We start from the raw sequence: 18,595 nt of genomic DNA, 5'->3' as shown, positions 1-18,595 counted from the left end.
AATAAGGTATGCCTGTGTTAGTAATTTGCTCCTATTATCGCTGAATGGTATTCCATTTTATGACTACACTACAATTTGGACATTCAGTTGTTTCCAGTTTTTGGCTTTTAGGAATAAAGTTGCGAGGAACATTCACGTACATTTCTTTGTGTAGATGCATGTTTTCACTTTTCTTGGCTAAATACCTAGAAAATAATGCTGAGTAATACGATAAGTATATGTAACTTAAAAAAAAAAAAACTGCCAAGTGCTTGAATTGGTTGTACCACTTTCATTTCCACTAGCAATGTTTAAGAGATTCAATTCTTCACTTCCATGTCAACGTTAGGTGTTGTCAGGCTTGTTAATTTTAGCCATTTGTGTGGGTGGCCGGTGGTATTTTATTGTGCTTTCATTTTTATATTTCTCTTTTGATTAGTGATGTTGAACACCCTTTCATGTGCTTATTGACTATTTGTATATCTTTTATGTAAAACATCTGTTCAAATATTTTTCTGATTTTTAAATCTTGTCTTCTTTTTATTGAGTTGTAGGAAGTCTTTATATATTCTGGATCAAGTAATGAATGTTACCTCCCAGTCTGTGGTTAGCCTTTTCATTTTTCTAAAAATGTCTTTTGAAACGTAGAAGCTTTTAGTGTTTATAAAATTCAATTTGTGTTTTTCCTTTTCTGATTTATGCTTTTTGCTTTGTATATAAGAACTCTTTGCTTCTTCAAAGGTCGTGAAGAATTTCTCTCATATTTTTGTCTAGAATTTTTGTAGTTTTAGCTTTTATTTTTATGTCTATGATTCATTTTGAGTTTCTTCTTGCGTATGGCATAAGGTAAGCTTTGAAGCTTATTTTGCTTTTCTTTATGATATCTAGTTTTTTCCAGTACATTTGTTGAAAATGCTGTCATTGAGATACCTTAGAACTTTATTAGAAACTGATTAATCATGTATGTGTGGCTGTATTTTTGAATTTTCTGTTTTGTTCCATTGATTTGTATGTTCCTCTTATGCTAATACCATACTATCCAGGTTACTGTATTCCTAAAAGACAGTAATTTAGGTTCTTTAACTTTGTACTTCTTTCTCAAAATTATTTTGGCTATTTTTGATTCTCTGAGTTTCCACAGAAATTTTGGAATGTGTTTGATTAACCTGGCTATAGGATTTGTTACTCTAATCTTAAGTAGGACATTGTGAATCCAGACAACTTGGCGAGATAGAAGACATACTTTAAGGAAAAATTCTACTGACTGTGATGTCAAAGTAGATTTGGCTCCAAACTGCTGACCCCATTTGACTGGAATAATGGGGCTATTGAAGAAGACAGAAAAGTTGAGATGGAAAGCTTCATCAGACAATAAGAAGGATGTAGGTGTTCAGTTTGCTTTCAAAAATACAAAATTTATTATGATTGCAAAACCAAGAAGTAGAAGAGTCGAGAATGAATTGGGGACTTGGGAAAGAGATTGGTAACAGCTATAGAGTTTTGGGAACAATCAACATAGAAATTTGAAAAGGAGGGTGTGTTTCAATGAATTACTTAATATGGCCCTTCTAGCCATAGTCTTCGTAACGCTCACCAAATGAATGGGTGGCACTGTGCACATTAGGTGCTTGTGGTCCATCAAGGGATTTGGACAGCTTGCTAGTAGTGTAAATAAAGAGCATGACATCCTTTGGGGCTGTTGTTGTTGTTAGGTGCTGTAGAGTCTGTTCTGACTCATAGCGACCCTGTGCACAACAGAACAAAGCACTGCTCTGTCCTGCGCCATGCTCACGATTGTTCCTACGCATGAGTCCATTGTTGCAGTCATTGTGTTAATCCATCTCATGGAGGGTCTTCCTCTTTTTCCTGTGTATTTCATGTGGTGAAGTTCACGTGTATAGTCATCATTTATGTTGGTGACAAAAGGTATTTGCAATGTGGAAGTCATTGGTCTTGCAAAATTCTATCATGCGATCTCTGACATTATTTTTATCACCAAGGCCACGTTTTCCAACTGTCAATCCTTCTTTGTTTCAAGCTTTAGCATTCCAATTTACAGCAATTATCAATGCATACTGATTGTATGTTTGATCAATTTCAGACAGTAGAAGTTGGTAAAAATCTTCAATTTCTTCCTCTTTGGCTTTAGTGGTTGGTGTATAAATTTGAATAATAGTCGTATTGACTGGTCTTCCTAGGTGTATGAATATTATCCTATCACTGACAGCGTTGTACTTCAGGACAGACCTTGAAATGTTCTTTTTGACAATGAATGCAACTCCACTCCTCTTCAAGTTGTCATTCCCAGCATAGTAGACCATAAGATTGTCCAATTCAAAATTTCCAATGCCGGTCCATTTCAGCTCATTAATGCCTAGGATATTGATGTTTAGGCATTCCATTACATTTTTGGTCATTTCCAGTTTTCGTAGATACTTCATACATTCCAGGTTCCAATTATTAAAGGATGTTTGCAGCTCTTTCTCTGCATTTTTAGTCATGCCACATCAGCAAATGAAGGTCCTGAAAGCTTGACTCCATCCACGTCATTAAGATCGACTCTACTTTGAGGAGGCAGCTCTTCCCCAGTCATCTTTTGAGTACCCTCCAGCCTGAGGTGCTCATCTTCCAGCACTAAATTGGACAATTATCCACTGCTATTCACAAGGTTTTCACTGGCTAATTCTTTTCAGACGTAGGTGGCTGAGCCCTTCTTCCTAGTCTGTCTTAGTCTGGAACTCAGATGAAACCTGTCTGCCATGGGTGACCCTGCTGGTACCTGAATACTGGTGGCATAGCTTCCAGCATTGCAGCAACACACAAGCCCCCACAGTACAACAAACTGACAGACTGGTGGGGGTCTTTGGGGGTGGGACCATGCAAATAAGGTGTATAGATCCCTAATGAGGGCACTGGTCAGTTTTGCCATCCCACTGAGCTTAAAAAAGAGCCAATTCCAAAGCAGAGGGAGGATCTCACCATGATCAAGAAAGAAGAGCCAGAAGTGGAGCACATCCTTTAGACCTGGAATTCCTGTGCAGAGAACCTCCTAGAGTCAAGAGACAGAGAGAAAGAGTTATAACATCAGAGATGGTGAGAGACATCAAGAAGGAGCAGCAGCAAAATGGTGGCAATAGAGGCAATAGAACCAGAAGTCCGGCAGGAGACTGGTAGGAGACCAGTAGGAGATGGTACAGTGGGCTTCCTGGCCCACAGAGCAAGAAAGTTGAGCACCTTTGGGAAGGAAGCTTGCTGGCAGACTAGGATGCCTCTGGGCACTTACTGGCGGAGCTAAAAGAACTGTGTAACACTTGCCTGAGCAGGACAGAGGCCAAGCCAAGAGCCAGACAGAGACCTGCCTATGGGCATGGCTGAGAAGAGGCTGTCGTGATTGAATAACTGTAAATTGAGCATTCCACAACCTGAATTGTAACCTGTTACTTCCCATTGTTGTTGTTATTAGGTACCATCAAGTCTGTTCCAACTCACAGTGACCTTGTAGGACAGAGAAGAACTGCCCCATAGGGTTCCCAAGGAGTGGCTGGTGAATTTGAACCACCGACCTTTTGATTAGCAGCTGAGCTCTTAACAACTACGCCACCAGTTACTTCCCTAATAAACCTCATGTTCGTAAGTATGGTCTGTGAGTTCTACGTGGCCATTGCAATGAATTATTGAACCCAGCAAAGAAGTAGAAAGTGCGGTGGGAGGGATGGTCGGTTTCAGAATTGACAAAAAGTTTAGGGGGTAGAGGAATGTCTGATCTCTGTCTCATAGAAACCAGCCTTGGCTGATGCTGTTGGTGATTCTCGCTCCCCTTTGTGAAGTTACAGGAGGTCAGATACCCCTGCCATGCCATTTTTACAGTAAGTACATGGAGAGAAAAAAACAAGGGCCAGAGGTTGACCAGAGAACGGCACGCATGATTATGGTATAGATGGCAGGAGCAGATTCCTGGAAGGCAACTAAGTGGATGCTGGGAGAAGAGAGAAATAATGTAATGTCATGAAAACCAAGGTCAGAGAATGTTTCCAGAAGGCAAGGATCAGAGTGTTAAATGAAGCTGAGAAGGAAAAAACAAAAGCTGACAGTTTTAGCGATGAAGACTTATTTGGCGACAGTTGAGAGAAGAGTTTCATTGGATTGGGCATGGCAGAAACCATCTCACAGAAAATTATGGAAGGTGGGAAAGGAAGAGAGTCTATTTCAGCAGTTCTGAAAAAGAAAAGAGGGAGAACAATGAGATGGTCTCTATAGAGAGCCGGAGGATCAGCTGTATGCTTGCCACACAGACTTGGTATTCTCACTTATTGACAGAGGGAACTAGTGTGCTCTGCTTCCTATAATCATATTAGAGTCTGTGCTCACCAGATGTCTTAGTCATCTAGTGCGGCTATAACAGAAATACCATAAGTGGATGTTTTTAACAAAGAGAAATTTGTTTTCTCACAGTCTAGTAGGCTAAAAAAAAAAAAAAAAATTTTTTTTTTTTTTTTAGTAGGCTAAAAGTACACGTTCAGGGCTTCAGCTCCTGGGGGAGGCTTTCTCTCTCTGTCAGCTCTGGAGGAAGGTCTTTGTCATCTATCTTCCCCTAGTCAAGAAGCTTCTCAGCACAGGGACCCACGGTCCAAAGGACCTACTCTGCTCCTGGCACTGCTTTCTTGGTGGTATGAGGTCCCTCACTATCTGCTGGCTTCCCTTTCCTTTTAGATAAAAGGTGGTGCAGGCCACACCCCAGGGAAACTCTCTTCACATTGGACCAGGTATGTGACCTTAGTAAGGGTGTTACAATTCCACCCTAATTCTCTTTTACATAATCTAATCTTGACTCATTAACCATAGGCAGAGATTAGGATTTACAACACATAGGAAAATTATAATTACAAAATGGAGGACAACCACACAATACTGGGAATCATGGCCTAACCAAGTTGACATATATTTTTGGGGGATACAATTCAATCCATGACACCAGAGTTTTTAAAAATAGATGAGCCAGTCAGGCTCAAGCATCTACCTCCTCCTCCCTCAACTCTGGTACTTACATTTCCTTGCTCATATCTCAAATTGTCCTCTTTTCTCTAGTAGTGGAAACTAAACAGTGTTATCTCAATGCCAGCTCTCTTTTTCAGATTTTACTTTTCAAAAGGACTACTGGAATCAGCAAAAAAACACTTCGGTGGGTCTTAAGTAGAGCGATCATGGCAAAAGTTGTTCTGCTTTGAGGGTACAATGACATGTTTGGACCATATTACCTCTCTGAAATCAGGCTCTAGATTTAGAAGTCAACTGAAACGCTGTAGAATGTCCTCTGTGACCTCGTTACCAAACCCAATGACCACATCTCAAAGTTTGTCTTCCTTGAATATAGTGCTTTTTTTTTTTTTCCCTAAAGTCTCATCTTTGTGATTTCCTTGATATGCATTTTACTAGTATTCACTTTTGTTAAGAGTTTGCTTTAGGCAGTGGATATCATTGATTGGGTCGCAGAGCATGCCCTTCACCTTGGCACTCTCTTCCCTTTCCTAACATCAACATGAAGTGTGAGAGGCAAGCATCTGCTCAGAATCCTGCTCTCTACAGTGGCAATGTTCACATGTATAAACCCCAAGGAGGTATAAATACTTTTCTTTCTTCAGGTGGAAGGGCCCTAAGCATGAGCTTTCTGGTCACAGAAGGAATTAGACTCACTCTATCAGTTCTTTGTCCCTTATTGTAAAGTCTGATTGCTAATGGGATTTTTTTTTTTTGATGGCTGTCTTTACTGCTTGCAGCCACTGATATAGTAGAATGCACAGAAAGAACTTCACGGAAGTGACAGAATTCATCTTCCTGGGATTCTCTAGCTCTGGAAAGCACCAGATCACCCTCTTTGTGGTTTTCCTAATCATCTATATTTTAACCCTGGCTAGTAACATCATCATTGTGACTGTTATCTGCACTGACCACCATCTCCACACTCCCATGTACTTCTACCTGAGCATGCTGGCCAGTTCAGAGACTGTGTACACACTGGCCATTGTCCCACGAATGCTTTCCAGTCTCATTTTTCATAAACAGCCCATCTCCCTGGCAGGCTGTGCAACTCAGATGTTCTTTTTTGTCATCATGGCCACTAACAATTGCTTCCTGCTCACAGCAATGGGCTATGATCGCTATGTGGCCATCTGCAAACCCCTGAGGTACACGGTCATCATGAGCAAAGGAATGTGTGCTCAGTTGGTATGTGGGTCCTTTGGCACTGGTCTGGTTATGGCACTTCTCCATGTGACAGCCATGTTCAATTTGCCCTTCTGTGGCACAGTGGTGGAACACTTTTTTTGTGACATTTACCCTGTCATGAAACTTTCTTGCATTGATACCACTGTCAATGAGATAATCAATTATAGTGTCAGTTCATTTGTGATTTTCATTCCCGTGTGCTTGAACTTTATCTCCTATGTTCTCATTATCTCCTCCATCCTCAAGATTGCCTCAGCTGAAGGTAGGAAGAAGGTCTTTACCACCTGTGCCTCCCACCTCACCGTGGTCATTGTCCACTATGGCTGTGCTTCCATTGCCTACCTCAAGCCCAAGTCAGAAAACTCTGTAGAAAAAGACCTTCTTCTCTCTGTGACTTACATCATCATCACTCCCCTGCTGAACCCTGTCATTTACACTCTGAGGAACAAGGAGGTCACGGATGCCCTACGGAGAGCTGTGGGCAAAAACGTCCCTTACCACATTGAATCATTTTTTTCAGGAGACCTTTAGCCCAGTGTAATGTGTGTCCACTCACAAACATACCACAATACACAAGTTCATCAAGTGCAATGTTTTCTCTAAATAATGTCAGAGATTAGAAATGCTCTTCTTTTTCATGGTCTAGACATAGGGCAAAAACCAGGGATTCTGCTCTGGTACATTTTATTACCAGATTCAAGAATAATCCCAAGCTGGATCAAAACTACTTGTGTCTGTGCCTGGGGATTTATGTTTGAAACCTCTTCTGGCCCTCACTTTACCTGGCTCCTCTCTGCCAGTCAAATCCTTGACCTAGTCTGATAAGGTGTTGTGGAGAAGAGGCAGTTGGAAGAGAGGTGGCAGCAGTCTTAGGAACATAAGCCGCAGAGACAGATTTCATTTTCAGGAATTAAATCAAGTGCCTTGTAATAGGCATTTCATAACGGGCTTCCTTAATTCTTGCTGATTCAAAAACGAATAGCTCTCCTACTCTGAGGGTGTGTTAGGGCTCCTCTTTCATTATCCAGCCACATTTCCTCCTTCAATAGTATTCATTTCTTTATGTATTTCTTCCTTCTGTGCAATCAAGTCAAAAATCTCTATTGCTCCCTAGAGCCTAAGCAGGAAGAGAGTGTATTGGTTGTTTTTCTATGCAACTGCATTTTCACTCAGATGTACTTTTTATGAAGACTTTTTTTCCTTTTCAACCTATGGAAACCTTTTAGATTTGAATTTGTATGTAGTAGCCACAATGGCCTTGGAACAGTTGTCTTAGATATTAATTGAACTGATTCTAGAATCTAAGGAAAATGCCATCAAATTAAATTCTTTCAGTAAACAATGCAAACTTCATACTTTGCCAAGTACTTATTTATATCAATATGAGCACAATCATGCTACATTTTTCTCCTATTCTTATCTCAGTGGGGAAGATTGTCAGAGTATTTTGTTTTATGGATCTTCCCACCAGAGTTATCTCTACTTTGAGACAGAGCTAGAAGTTGCTTTCTAAGAGACAGGGGTGTAGAAACATCTCTTTTTTACACACCCCTGGCACACACTAGAGGAGCCCTCTTATGGATGTCAGGGATGTGTAAAAGTGATTAAGTGCTCGGCTGCTAACCCAAAGTTTGGCGGTTTGAGTCCACCAGCCACTCTGTGGGAGAAAGATGTGACGGTCTGCTTCGGTAAAGATTTACAGCTCTGCAAACCGTACGGGGAAGTTCTACAGGCTCGCTATGAGTCGGAATCAAGTCCATACCAGTGGATTTTTTTGGTCCCCATTGTTACTCCATCTCCAAGTCAGTTTCTATCTCCTTTTTCTCTAGTTTCATTTACGTGTTCCAAAGCACAGAAATAGGACTGAGGTGACTTTCAGGTGACCCGTAATTATCTACAGATCTCTGTGTAAGCATGTCAAAAGCTGGAGGCTGAGGGTACCCTGTGCTCTCTCTAGAGTGGTCTTTTACCAGGCTATCACTGTTGGTCAGCTTAATAGCTGGTGTCGATGTCTCCCTGATTGCCAGCACCTGATGTGCTTACAGAAGAGCTGTCTTGAGGTTCACAGTTCCCTTGGAGGTGCTTGGATGGGCCTCAGAAACTACTGAAACTGGAAACTGTTCACTGAATTTTCAGTACAAGTGTACTTTCATCCTGTTCTTAAAGTTTGCTGTAGGGTAGGTGTCTCTTCCTTCAAGTTCTAGCAGAAATATGAGTGGATTCTCACATTTCCCTCCTTTATAGACCACTTGCTTCTCAATTTTCTTAACCTTTTTAGAGTAGAATTCTTTGACCCTGCTCATCTTTGTCTGTGTGGGCTGTGCCATGTTTTTCATTAAGTTCGGGAACATGGGTGGTTCTCTGCTTGGAGGTTGAGGGGTAGTGGGTGGTCAATGGATATTACAGGACAAAAGTGGTCAAGTGGTCTTCTTCAATGAGAGCTTCACTGCTTCCTCGCATTCCTTTCCATCGTTCCCTAAGGGTTTAAAAATCATTCTTGTCCCCTCCCCCATGAATGAGTGAATACTCCATTAGTGTTAGGTTTTTTTTTTTCTTTTAATTTTAAACAAACTTTTCATGGCTTTAGATTTACTGAAGGATGCAGCTTCTACAAAAGAAGTGTAAGAGTGGGTAGACATCAGTTGTCACAGGTCCTCCTAATAGGATGAGTCAGAGACAGTGAATCATTTTGTTGCTGCCTCCTATATTCTATTCATAGTACCAGATTGCTGCAGGATGTGGGCTATCTTCATTATCATCATTGTTTTTGTTATCATTATGATTCCCAACATCTCACTCTATGCTCCTTCACCTTTCCCCTACTGCTCCTTGCAAATACCTCTATTCACATAGTACTTACTTTTGTTTAGTTCTTCCATTCATCAGAAAAAATGTCTATAATATCATTTATATATATTCAGTCTATGCACATTTCTCAAGCACTATGTGTTAAACAGTTAACTAGCCCCAGGGTTACAATAATGAGAAAGATAAACCTTGTTCCAAGTTATTCATGGGCCAATGGGGAAGACAGAAAAAAAATAATAAGAAGTACAAAAACTTGCTATAGTCACATGTCCAGGATTGCTGTTTGGGGTCAAGTATGTTTTACAAAAGAAGGAACTGTTCACTTCTATTTAGAAGGTCAGAAAAGCATTCATGGAGACATGATATTTAATTAACTTTTTTGTGACATTGGGCCAATTGAAGTCTGAGAGGGATGAGAGAGGGCAACCCAGGGAAAGGGAAGAGCCTAAGCAGAGACACAAAAGCCTGAAAAAACAGGTGTGCTAGGAGGGCAGGTGTTTTATTCACCTGTGTTATCCCATTGCCATGCTGAATATTAGCCTGCTTAATACCTTTGGATGGATGAATGAGTGAATATCTATGAAGTATAAGGTCTTGTCCAAGGATTTCCACTTATTTGTGTTTTGGACAGACACATCTTGTCATATTCTCTCTGTCTGCCTTATAAACTTCCCAGATCTAAATCAACTAACAGAGAAAATAACACAGTAGAGGTGAAAATCCTGAAAGCATACTTGGGTTGATTACTAGTAGTTCTCACTCGCTACATAAACTCAGTTGACAATTTATCATATACTTACACTAGTTACTCACTTAAAAAGCTGGGTTGGAAAAAAATCCTTCTTTTAAAAGAGATTGGATCAACACATAATATATCTTAACCATAACCAGAACAGTAACTTCAACAAATTTTTAAAAATGGAGACAGCATTAAAAACAGACATGATTGCTTGATAGCTTGACATATAAAACCAAGTGTTAAGGCATTTCAAAGTTTACCTTTTTGAAAAAATTATGAACCAGACTATTACGGATATTAAAACTTCTGAAATATGATTTCAAAGTGTTGGTTTATAGCTTCTCTGGAGAAAAAAACGATTTTTTTCCCCCTGAGGTCAGAGTTCCTGGATATCCCTCCACATTCCCTAGCTGCAACCCATGATAGATTAGAGGGAAAAATCAATCTCAATGATAAGCAGAATAAGACTTTTTCTTTTTTCTGGGGAAAGAAAGAAGAGTGAAGTAGGCAGAATAGATAAAGTTAAGCCAAAAGACAGACAGGTGGTATGCAGCACTTAGGGCTTCACTTTTAGAAAGACATATTTAAAGGGTGCAGATCAGTTTTATTGCTGCTGGTGCTGGAGTGTGTGCAATGTGACAGAGTATGAGTGTGTGTGTGTGTAAAAAGAGAGAGTAGGTGTGTAAGTGCATGTGTATAAACCAAAAAGCCAGTAGCCATCGATTACATTCCAACTTGTAGTGACCCTATAGGACAGAGTAGAACTGCCCCATGGGGTTTCCAAGGAGCAGCTGGTGGATTTGAACTACCAACCTTATGGTTAGCAGCTGAATGCTTAACCACTGAGCTACTAGGGCTCCATTTGTGTTTTTGTAGGAGAGGGAAGTAACATTTGAGAGTTTTAGATATGATGAGCACTGTGGCAAGAGGGTACCTGGGTGATGGTACAAATGGTTAACACTCCTGGCCTGTGTCTAGGTCATCTAGTGCTGCTATAACAGAAATACCACAAGTGGATGGCTTTAACAAAGAGAAATTAGTTTTCTCACAGTCTAGTGGGTTGGAAGTCTAAATTCAGGGCATCGGCTGGAGGAGAAGACTTTCTTTCTCTGTCAGCTCTACAGGAAGGTCCTTCTCATCAGTCTTCTGCACTAGAAGCTTCTCTGTGAAGGAACCCCAGGCCCAAAGGGCATGCTCTGCTCACTGCTTTGCTTTCTCGGTTGTATGAGATCCCCCACTTTCTGCTCGCTTCCCTTTGCTTTTTTCTCTTGTAAGATAAAAGGTGGTGCAGGCCACACCCCAGGGAAACTCCCTTTACATTGGATCAGGGATGTGATCTGAGCAACGTGTCACATTCCACCCTAATTCTCTTCAGCATAATCCAATCTTGCCTCATTAACCACAGGCAGATGTTAGGATTTACAACATGTAGGAAAATTTTATCCAACACAAAATGCAGGACAACCACACAATACTGAGAATTATGGCCTAGCCTAAGCAGATTAATACACACTTTTGTGGGACACAATTCGATCCATGACAGCCCCTAACCAAAATGTTGGGGGTTAGAGTTCACCCAGGGGGGCCTCAGAAGAAAGGTCTAGTGATCTACTTAAAAAATCAGCCGTTGAAATCCTTATGGAGCACTGTTCTCCTATGACACACACGGGGTTGCCATGAGCTGGAATTGACACAATGGGAACTTTTTTTGTTTTGGTGACTGTATCTAAGTTTTTTGAGGAAGTGCCAAGATATTTTCCACAGTGACCACACCACTTTACATTTCCACCAGCAATGTTTGAGGAGTCCATTTTCTTGACATCCTTAACACTTGTTATTGTCTTAAAATTTTTTTTTTTTTATTATATTCATTCTATTGGGTAGAAAGTTGTATCTTATTGTGGTTTGATTTTCATTTCCCTAATGCTTAAGGATGTTGAAAATGTTCTCATGTTCTTATTAACCATTTATACATCTTTTTTTTTTTATGCCTATTCAAATGTTTTATCCTCTTTTTCTTTTTTTTTAAATTTGGTTATTTGTTTTTTTTATTTTTGAGTTGCAAGAGTTTATATATATATGTATATATATAAATGTATATATACGTGTGTATGTATATATATATGTGCTGATGAAGATCAAAGACTATAGCCTTCAGCAGGGATTGCATCTCAACATAAAGAAAACAAAAATCCTCATAACTAGACCAGTAAGCAACATCGTGATAAACAGAGAAAATATTGAAGTTGTCAAAAGGTTTCATTTTACTTGGATCCACAATCAACACTCATGGAAGCAGCAGTCAAGAAATCAAAAGACGCATTGCATTGGGCAAATCTGCTGCAAAAGACCTGTTTAAAGAGTTAAAAAGCAAAGATGTTACCTTGAAGACTAAGGTGCGCCTGACCCAAGCCATGGTGTTTTCAATCGCCTCATACGCATGTGAAAGCTGGGCAATGAATAAGGAAGCCTGAAGAAGAACTGACGTCTTTGAGTTATGACATTGGTGAAGAATATTGGATATACCACGGACTGCTAAAAGAATAAACAAATCTATCTTGGAGAAAGTACAGCCAGAATGCTCCTTAGAAGCGAGGATAGTGAGATTTGCCTCAAGTACTTTGGACGTGTTATCAAGAGGGACAAGTCCCTGGCATACATCATGCTTGGTAAAGTAGAGGGTCAGTGAAAAAGAGGAAGACCCTCAATGAGGTGGATTGACATAGTGGCTGCAGCAATGGACTCAAGCATAACAAAGACTGTGATTATGGTGCAGGACCCAGCAGTGTTTTGCTCTGTTGTACATAGGGTTGCTATGAGTAGGAAGTGACTCAATGGTACCTAACAGCAACAATATATTCTGGATACTAGACCCTTATCGGATATAAGATTTACAAATATTTTCCTCATTCTATGGGTTGTCTTTTCACTTTATTGATAGTGTTCTTTTCAGTTTTGAAAAGTCCAACTTATTTATTATTTTTGTTGCTTGCTTGAGTTTCAGGTGTCATTTCTAAAAAAAATTGTCTAATCTAAAATCTCAAATATGTACCTATATATTTTCTTCTCAGAGTTTTGTAGTTTTAAATGTTACATTTAGGTCTTTGATAACACTTTAATTTTTATATGTGGTATGAGTAGGGGTTCAACTTCTTTCTTTTGCATGTGGGTATTCTGTTGTCCCAATACCACTTGTAGAAAAGGCTATTCTTTTGCTATTGTCTTATCACTCTTTCCAAAAAATAAGTAGCTGATAAGCTTATGGGTTTATTTCTGGACTCTCAATTCCATTCCATTGATTTGTATGTCTATCTTTATGCCAATACCACACAGTCTTGGTTTCTGCAACTTTGTAATAAGCTCTGAAATTATGAAGTGTGAGTCCTCCAAATTTGCTCTTCTTTTTCAAGATTATTTTGCCCTTTTGACTAGAAAAAAATTAATAGACTTTCTTTTATAGGGAGCCCTAGTGGTGCAGTGGTTAAGAGCTTGGCTGCTAACCAAAAGGTTGGCAGTTAGAATCCACCAGCTGCTCCTTAGAAACCCTAAGAGACAGTTCTACTCTGTCCTATAGGGTTGCTGTAAGTTGGAACTGACTCGATGGCAATGTTTTTTTTCTTTTTTTCCCTTTTATACAGCAATTTTAGGTTTTTAGAAAAGTTGAGCAGAAAATACAGAGAGTACTTATTCATTGACTTTTTAAAAAAGAGAACAAATTGTGTAAAGCTAAAAAAAATCCAACATATTATGGGTTTTGTTATGGGTTGAATTATGCCCCTCAAAAAGACATGTTGAAGCAGTCTGCTTCCATAAAGATTACAGCTTTTGAAACTCTATGAGACAGTTGTACTCTATCCTGTAGGGTTGCTATGTGTTGGAATCGGACTCAATGGCAACAGATTTGGGGTATATATATACATATATATGTATATACATATATATATATATCTCAGACAAATCAGACTTCAGGATTAGGAATATTAGCAGAGTTACAGTTAAACAGGGATATTTCAGAATGTTAAAAAGGTCAATTCATCAAGAAGACCCAACAATCTTAAATGTGTATGCATCTAATATTAGAGCTTGAAAATAAATGAAGCAGAAACACTGATAGAACTAAAAAGAGAAACAGACAAATCCTCAGTTATAGTTGGATATTTCAACACTTCTTTATCAATAATTGATGTAACAAGTAGGCAGAAAGTTAATAAAAACATAGAATACTTGAACTACAGTTTCAACCACCTTGACCTAATCACCATGTATAGAACACCTCATCTACCAAGAGAAGAGTACACATTCTTTTCAAGTGTTCATGGGACATTCACCAAGACGTACCATTTTCTGGGCCTTAAGACAAGTCTTAATAAATTTAAAATGATTAAAATAATACAGACTATCTTCTATGATCATAACCATTACCAGTTGCCATGGAGTTGATTCTGACTCATGGCAACCCCGTGTCTGTCAGAAATAGAAAGGGAATTAAATTAGAAATCAGCTATAGGAAGATATCTGGAAAAATCCTTAAAAACTTGGAAACTAAACAACAAACACACTTCTAAATAACTCATGGATAAAAGAAGAAATCAAAAAGAAAGTTAAAACATATTTTGAATTCATTGAAAACGAAAACACAAGATATAAAAACTTGTGAGAAGAAACTAAAGCAGTACTTAGGGAGAAACTATTGTATTAGATTTTTATGTGTGATTAGAAAAACGATAAAATCAATTATCTGTATTTCTATCTTAAGAAGCTAGATAAAGACGAATGACTAAACCCAATGTTAGTAAAACCCTTGAAGCTGTTGCTTGTATCAGTACCTTATTCTTTTTTTATTGCTGAGTAATATTCCACACAGGGTCACCATGAGTTGGAATCAACTCAATGGCAACTAACAGCAATAAGTGTTCCATGGTATTGGTGTATTTTTGCCTATTTTTAATTGGATTATTTGTTCTTACTTTTGAATTTTGAGTTTTTTTTTTTTTTTAATTTTCCTATGAGTCCACTGCAATTACCCTCAAAATTCGCACCAAGATTAGATTCTTGTGGCAGCAGTGGAAGGAACTCTGATGCAGTAAGAAGAGGAAGAAGCAATAATCTCTAAGTAAGAACCATTCGTGAGTTAGAACAGCCTGTCCAGTTTAGCCACACAATTACAATCATGCTGATTTAGTTCATTTTTAAATATTTGATATTTTGATTAGAAAAGAAAAATGTGCTGGCACTTAGGAAAGATTTGTCTCCCTAAGAAATTTATTGAGCACCTACCATATGCAAATTTATGTTGGGCATCTATAAGTCTTTATTGGCTTATCAAGAGCAAGATTTTAAACTGGAGAACTTCTGTTCTCAGGAACTTCATTAAATTTAAACTATGAAAGTTAGGATGATAGGGAACATTATTCCCAGAATTAGCCACTCATTGAGTGCGTTTTTTCCCTGACGTGATTCTGACTCCACAGCCTCATTTATGAAACAAGAGCAGTTTCCACGTCTTCCTCAGACTGCATCCTGCGAAGCAGAAATTATTTGTGGTGCTGTTTTTCCTTAGCTTTGTGTTTGAGGCAGCATTAGGGATATTTTTTTCTCCAGAGAATACTACGGCAGAGAGGAAGGGTTAAGGTATAGAACTTTTGGTTCAGAGTGGAAAGAGTGCTTAGATCTCTGGAAAAATAGGAGGTGAAATAATCTGCCGGAAGTAGACTTGGAGTGCTGAAGTTACTTGAACACTGTGGTCCTGGAAAATAGCGATGGTTAAAGAAATCCCCCACTCTTTGTATTCAGGACAATGGCTTATTACAAAGAATCATCCTTTCTCATGTATGAGACCCAAGGACTCCCCTTGTTTACCTATGACAAGGCCAGATACCCATAAAGAACCCATTGCCATTGTGTCGATTCCAACTCATAATGACCCTATAACCCAAACCCAGTGCCAGAGTATATCTAGCCCATAGGATTTCTAAGGAGCGGCTGGTGGATTTGAACTTCCAACCTTTTGGTTAGCAGCTGAGCTCTTAACCACTGACCCACCAGGGTTTCATACAGACCAGACCAGACAAAAAAAAAAAAAGACACAGACCCTGCAAATTCCTGTTCTTTGCCTTATAAAAGGTTAGCTGAAATGCAAAAAAAAAAAAAAATTATTTTTTTACTGGTAAATAACAAAATGCTTGTTAACCAAATTTTGATTAAGCTTTTCTCCTTCTGCATGTTCTTGAACTTTGGCCCACTCTCAACCTAAGCCGGCATACAGCCTCTCATTAAGAGCCCTTTATATTAATAGGCTGTCCTCAGCCTAAGATATTCTTTGATTTACTATCCAGTCATGACATCCTTTCAGCCCACTTTTCTATAATTGGTTCTTTCTAGTCTTGTTTATCCTCAGCTCTATGAAAGAAAAAGTCTTTTTGCCTAACTCTTGAGATGCTTGCTAATCTTACGGTCAGGACATTCTCCCTATTGCAATAGTCCTCTCAACCCCATCCCCTTGCAATAATCCTTTTGAATAAAGTCTCTCCCTTATTACTTCTAGATTTTTTTTTTTTTTTTGACAGAGTGTTGAGTGAGGTTGGGGTCTAAGTACAGGAGAGACTGGGAAAACCCCAAGGATGATGTGATGGAGAAGGGGTCAAACAAATAAATCAAAGGGTAACGTACAGTATAGTGAGGGCAGGCCTGCTCAAGGCTCTGCCTGGGACCGGTGACACAGGAAAGAGTAACCAATCACACATGGCAGTGACTAATCACACATTTACACCCAGAGCATCCGGTGTGCTCTGAGTCCTCAGCATCCCAATTCAGATGTGAATGAGTCAGACATCATAGCCAGTAATGCTACAGTGAAACTTTACAGTGGCAAAGGAAGCACGATTCTGAGCTTGATATGTTAGCTCTTAGGAAAAGACGGGGAGGTTCTTAGAGGTCTGTAAAGACTGTACTGAAGGCTGCAATGAAGGACATGGCAGGAATGTCATGAGAGGATTTATAGTTAACTGATAGTGGCAGAAGAATTGCAAGTTTTCAGAGACCAGAGATAGGGTCATACATTTCTGCATCCAGCAATTCTTAGATATATACTGAACACTCAAAGAGCACTATGAAAAAAGAAAGGAAGAGAGGAAGGCAAAAAGGGAGAGAGGAAGAAAGCAAGATGGAGGTCATTGGTCTGGGAAGGGATTGTTCTAAGCAAGACAAAGGAAATGAACTTGCATGCCCTAAGCTTCTGTCCTGTATCCCACAGGGCTAGAGACCAGAGAGCCTCTTGCCTTGGCTAAGGACAACATGGCAGTGACAATGGGAAGGTTGAGCAGAACTGTCCTTTGAAAGTGAAACAAGGACCTCCAAACTTGTGTTCCTGGGGCTCTGAGGTTTCACCTGTTTCCTCTTTCCTCTATCCTGGTACTTTCTGACCTTGAATGCTTTCAAATGATTCTGGGCCTGGCCCTCATTAAGGAAATCTGGGCCACAGAAGTTGGGATGCAGGCAGTTGCTGATATCTTTAATAATTAACTACCATGATTTCTCAGCCAGGGGTCATTCCCTTGCTCTCTTTCAGCACTTCTGACTCTTGGCATGTGTGTACAGAAGTGGAAGATCCTTCACACTTTCTTGATACTCTGCAACCCCCTCAACCACCATCGATACATACCACCCATGGATGCAAAGCCTGGCCTCCTCTCATCATGAGATGCTTAGCACGTCATGAGGGTGCTGCCACATCTGCCTCCACTGTTGCATGAGCCTTGGACTTTGTTCAGACAGGTAGAAGAGGTTGTGTGTGGGCTGGAGGACATGTGGTAAAGGGACTAAAGAAATCACTAATAAAAGGGTTCAATTGGTTGTGCCCTACCAAACATTTTTGGTAAAGGATTTTCTGCTTCTCTCTTTCTCAGACCAACATGGTAAGAAGGGGTTGATGTTCCCTAGGGAATCTACTGCTTGCTATACTCAAGCTGGATTGTTCAGGTTGAGAAACTTCTGCAGAAATTTACTCTTTATCTCTCAGCCTTCCTGACTTCTCCCATACCTACAACTCCTCTTTCCTAGTATCTAGTTCAAGGACAGTGAATTAGTTCTCGCTGGGCTGGCAACTGGAGAATGCAGTTGGTATATGTTGCCTCTGCGGTCATCCAGGCCTTCACCACTCAGTGCTCATCAGTCCTAGTCTTGGGAGCAGCCTTTTGGGGTATACAGGAAGCCCTTTTTGCAGAAGGATTTGCAGCAGGGATACTTCCCCAAGACTGTCCTGGGGGTAGGAGCAGGATTCCTATGGGAATGTGTTCTATAAGGGCCAGTTTTTTTTTTGCAGAAGTAATTGGAGATTTGGATATCTGAGATTCTGTGCTTTGTGTGCATATGAAATATATTTCCAGCCCTGATACCCTAGGCTAGTGGGAGAGGGTTAGCCATGAACTCTGGGGTGAAATGTTTTGTGGTCACAAGGCTCCATCCAAGAAATGGAAAATAAGTCTGACTGGCACTTGAATGGCATTGTTACTAGAATCTCATCTTTATATTCCTGCTACTTTTGCATTGCTTATGCTCCAAGCTGCCTGTTCAATACACAGAACATTTTTGAAATGCCTTGTCGAGCTTGTGAAACTTTTTTTTTTTTCCAAACAGGGGGCTTTCATTAAGCTCTTCATTAATCAGTTCTTTATTAGCCTGAGCAGCAGAGAACTGAGCAGTAAACCAAAATTTATTTTGAACAGCCTGAGTGATGACACAAAATGAACCTATGCTCAACAATGTAGTTGCAATGTTCTCTTCCGGTATTAGTTTGCTAAGAGTTTCATCAGGTCCAGATGTTGAATTTCATGGAATGCTTTTTCTGCA

The 18,595-nt window shown here is 39.7% G+C and overlaps 1 protein-coding gene across 1 annotated transcript; it reads left to right on the top strand.

The window, feature by feature from the left end:
• The first annotated feature begins 5,635 nt into the window (after positions 1-5,635).
• On the top strand, positions 5,636-6,732 carry LOC100664672 (olfactory receptor 10J5). The gene has a single exon (XM_003414990.4). The coding sequence runs from the start codon at positions 5,770-5,772 to the stop codon at positions 6,730-6,732; it is 963 nt and encodes a 320-aa protein (XP_003415038.1). The 5' UTR covers positions 5,636-5,769.
• The last annotated feature ends 11,863 nt before the right edge of the window (positions 6,733-18,595 follow it).

This window comes from Loxodonta africana, chromosome 3 (genome assembly GCF_030014295.1).
Source record: "Loxodonta africana isolate mLoxAfr1 chromosome 3, mLoxAfr1.hap2, whole genome shotgun sequence".
NCBI classification, from domain to species: Eukaryota; Metazoa; Chordata; class Mammalia; order Proboscidea; family Elephantidae; genus Loxodonta; species Loxodonta africana.
Note: the sequence above shows the minus strand (reverse complement) of the source record. Positions and strands in the feature narration are given on the sequence as shown.

Bases quoted from the DNA above. Each gene is read 5' to 3' on its own strand.
- LOC100664672 (XM_003414990.4), top strand. From the start codon at position 5,770: ATGCACAGAAAGAACTTCACGGAAGTGACAGAATTCATCTTCCTGGGA.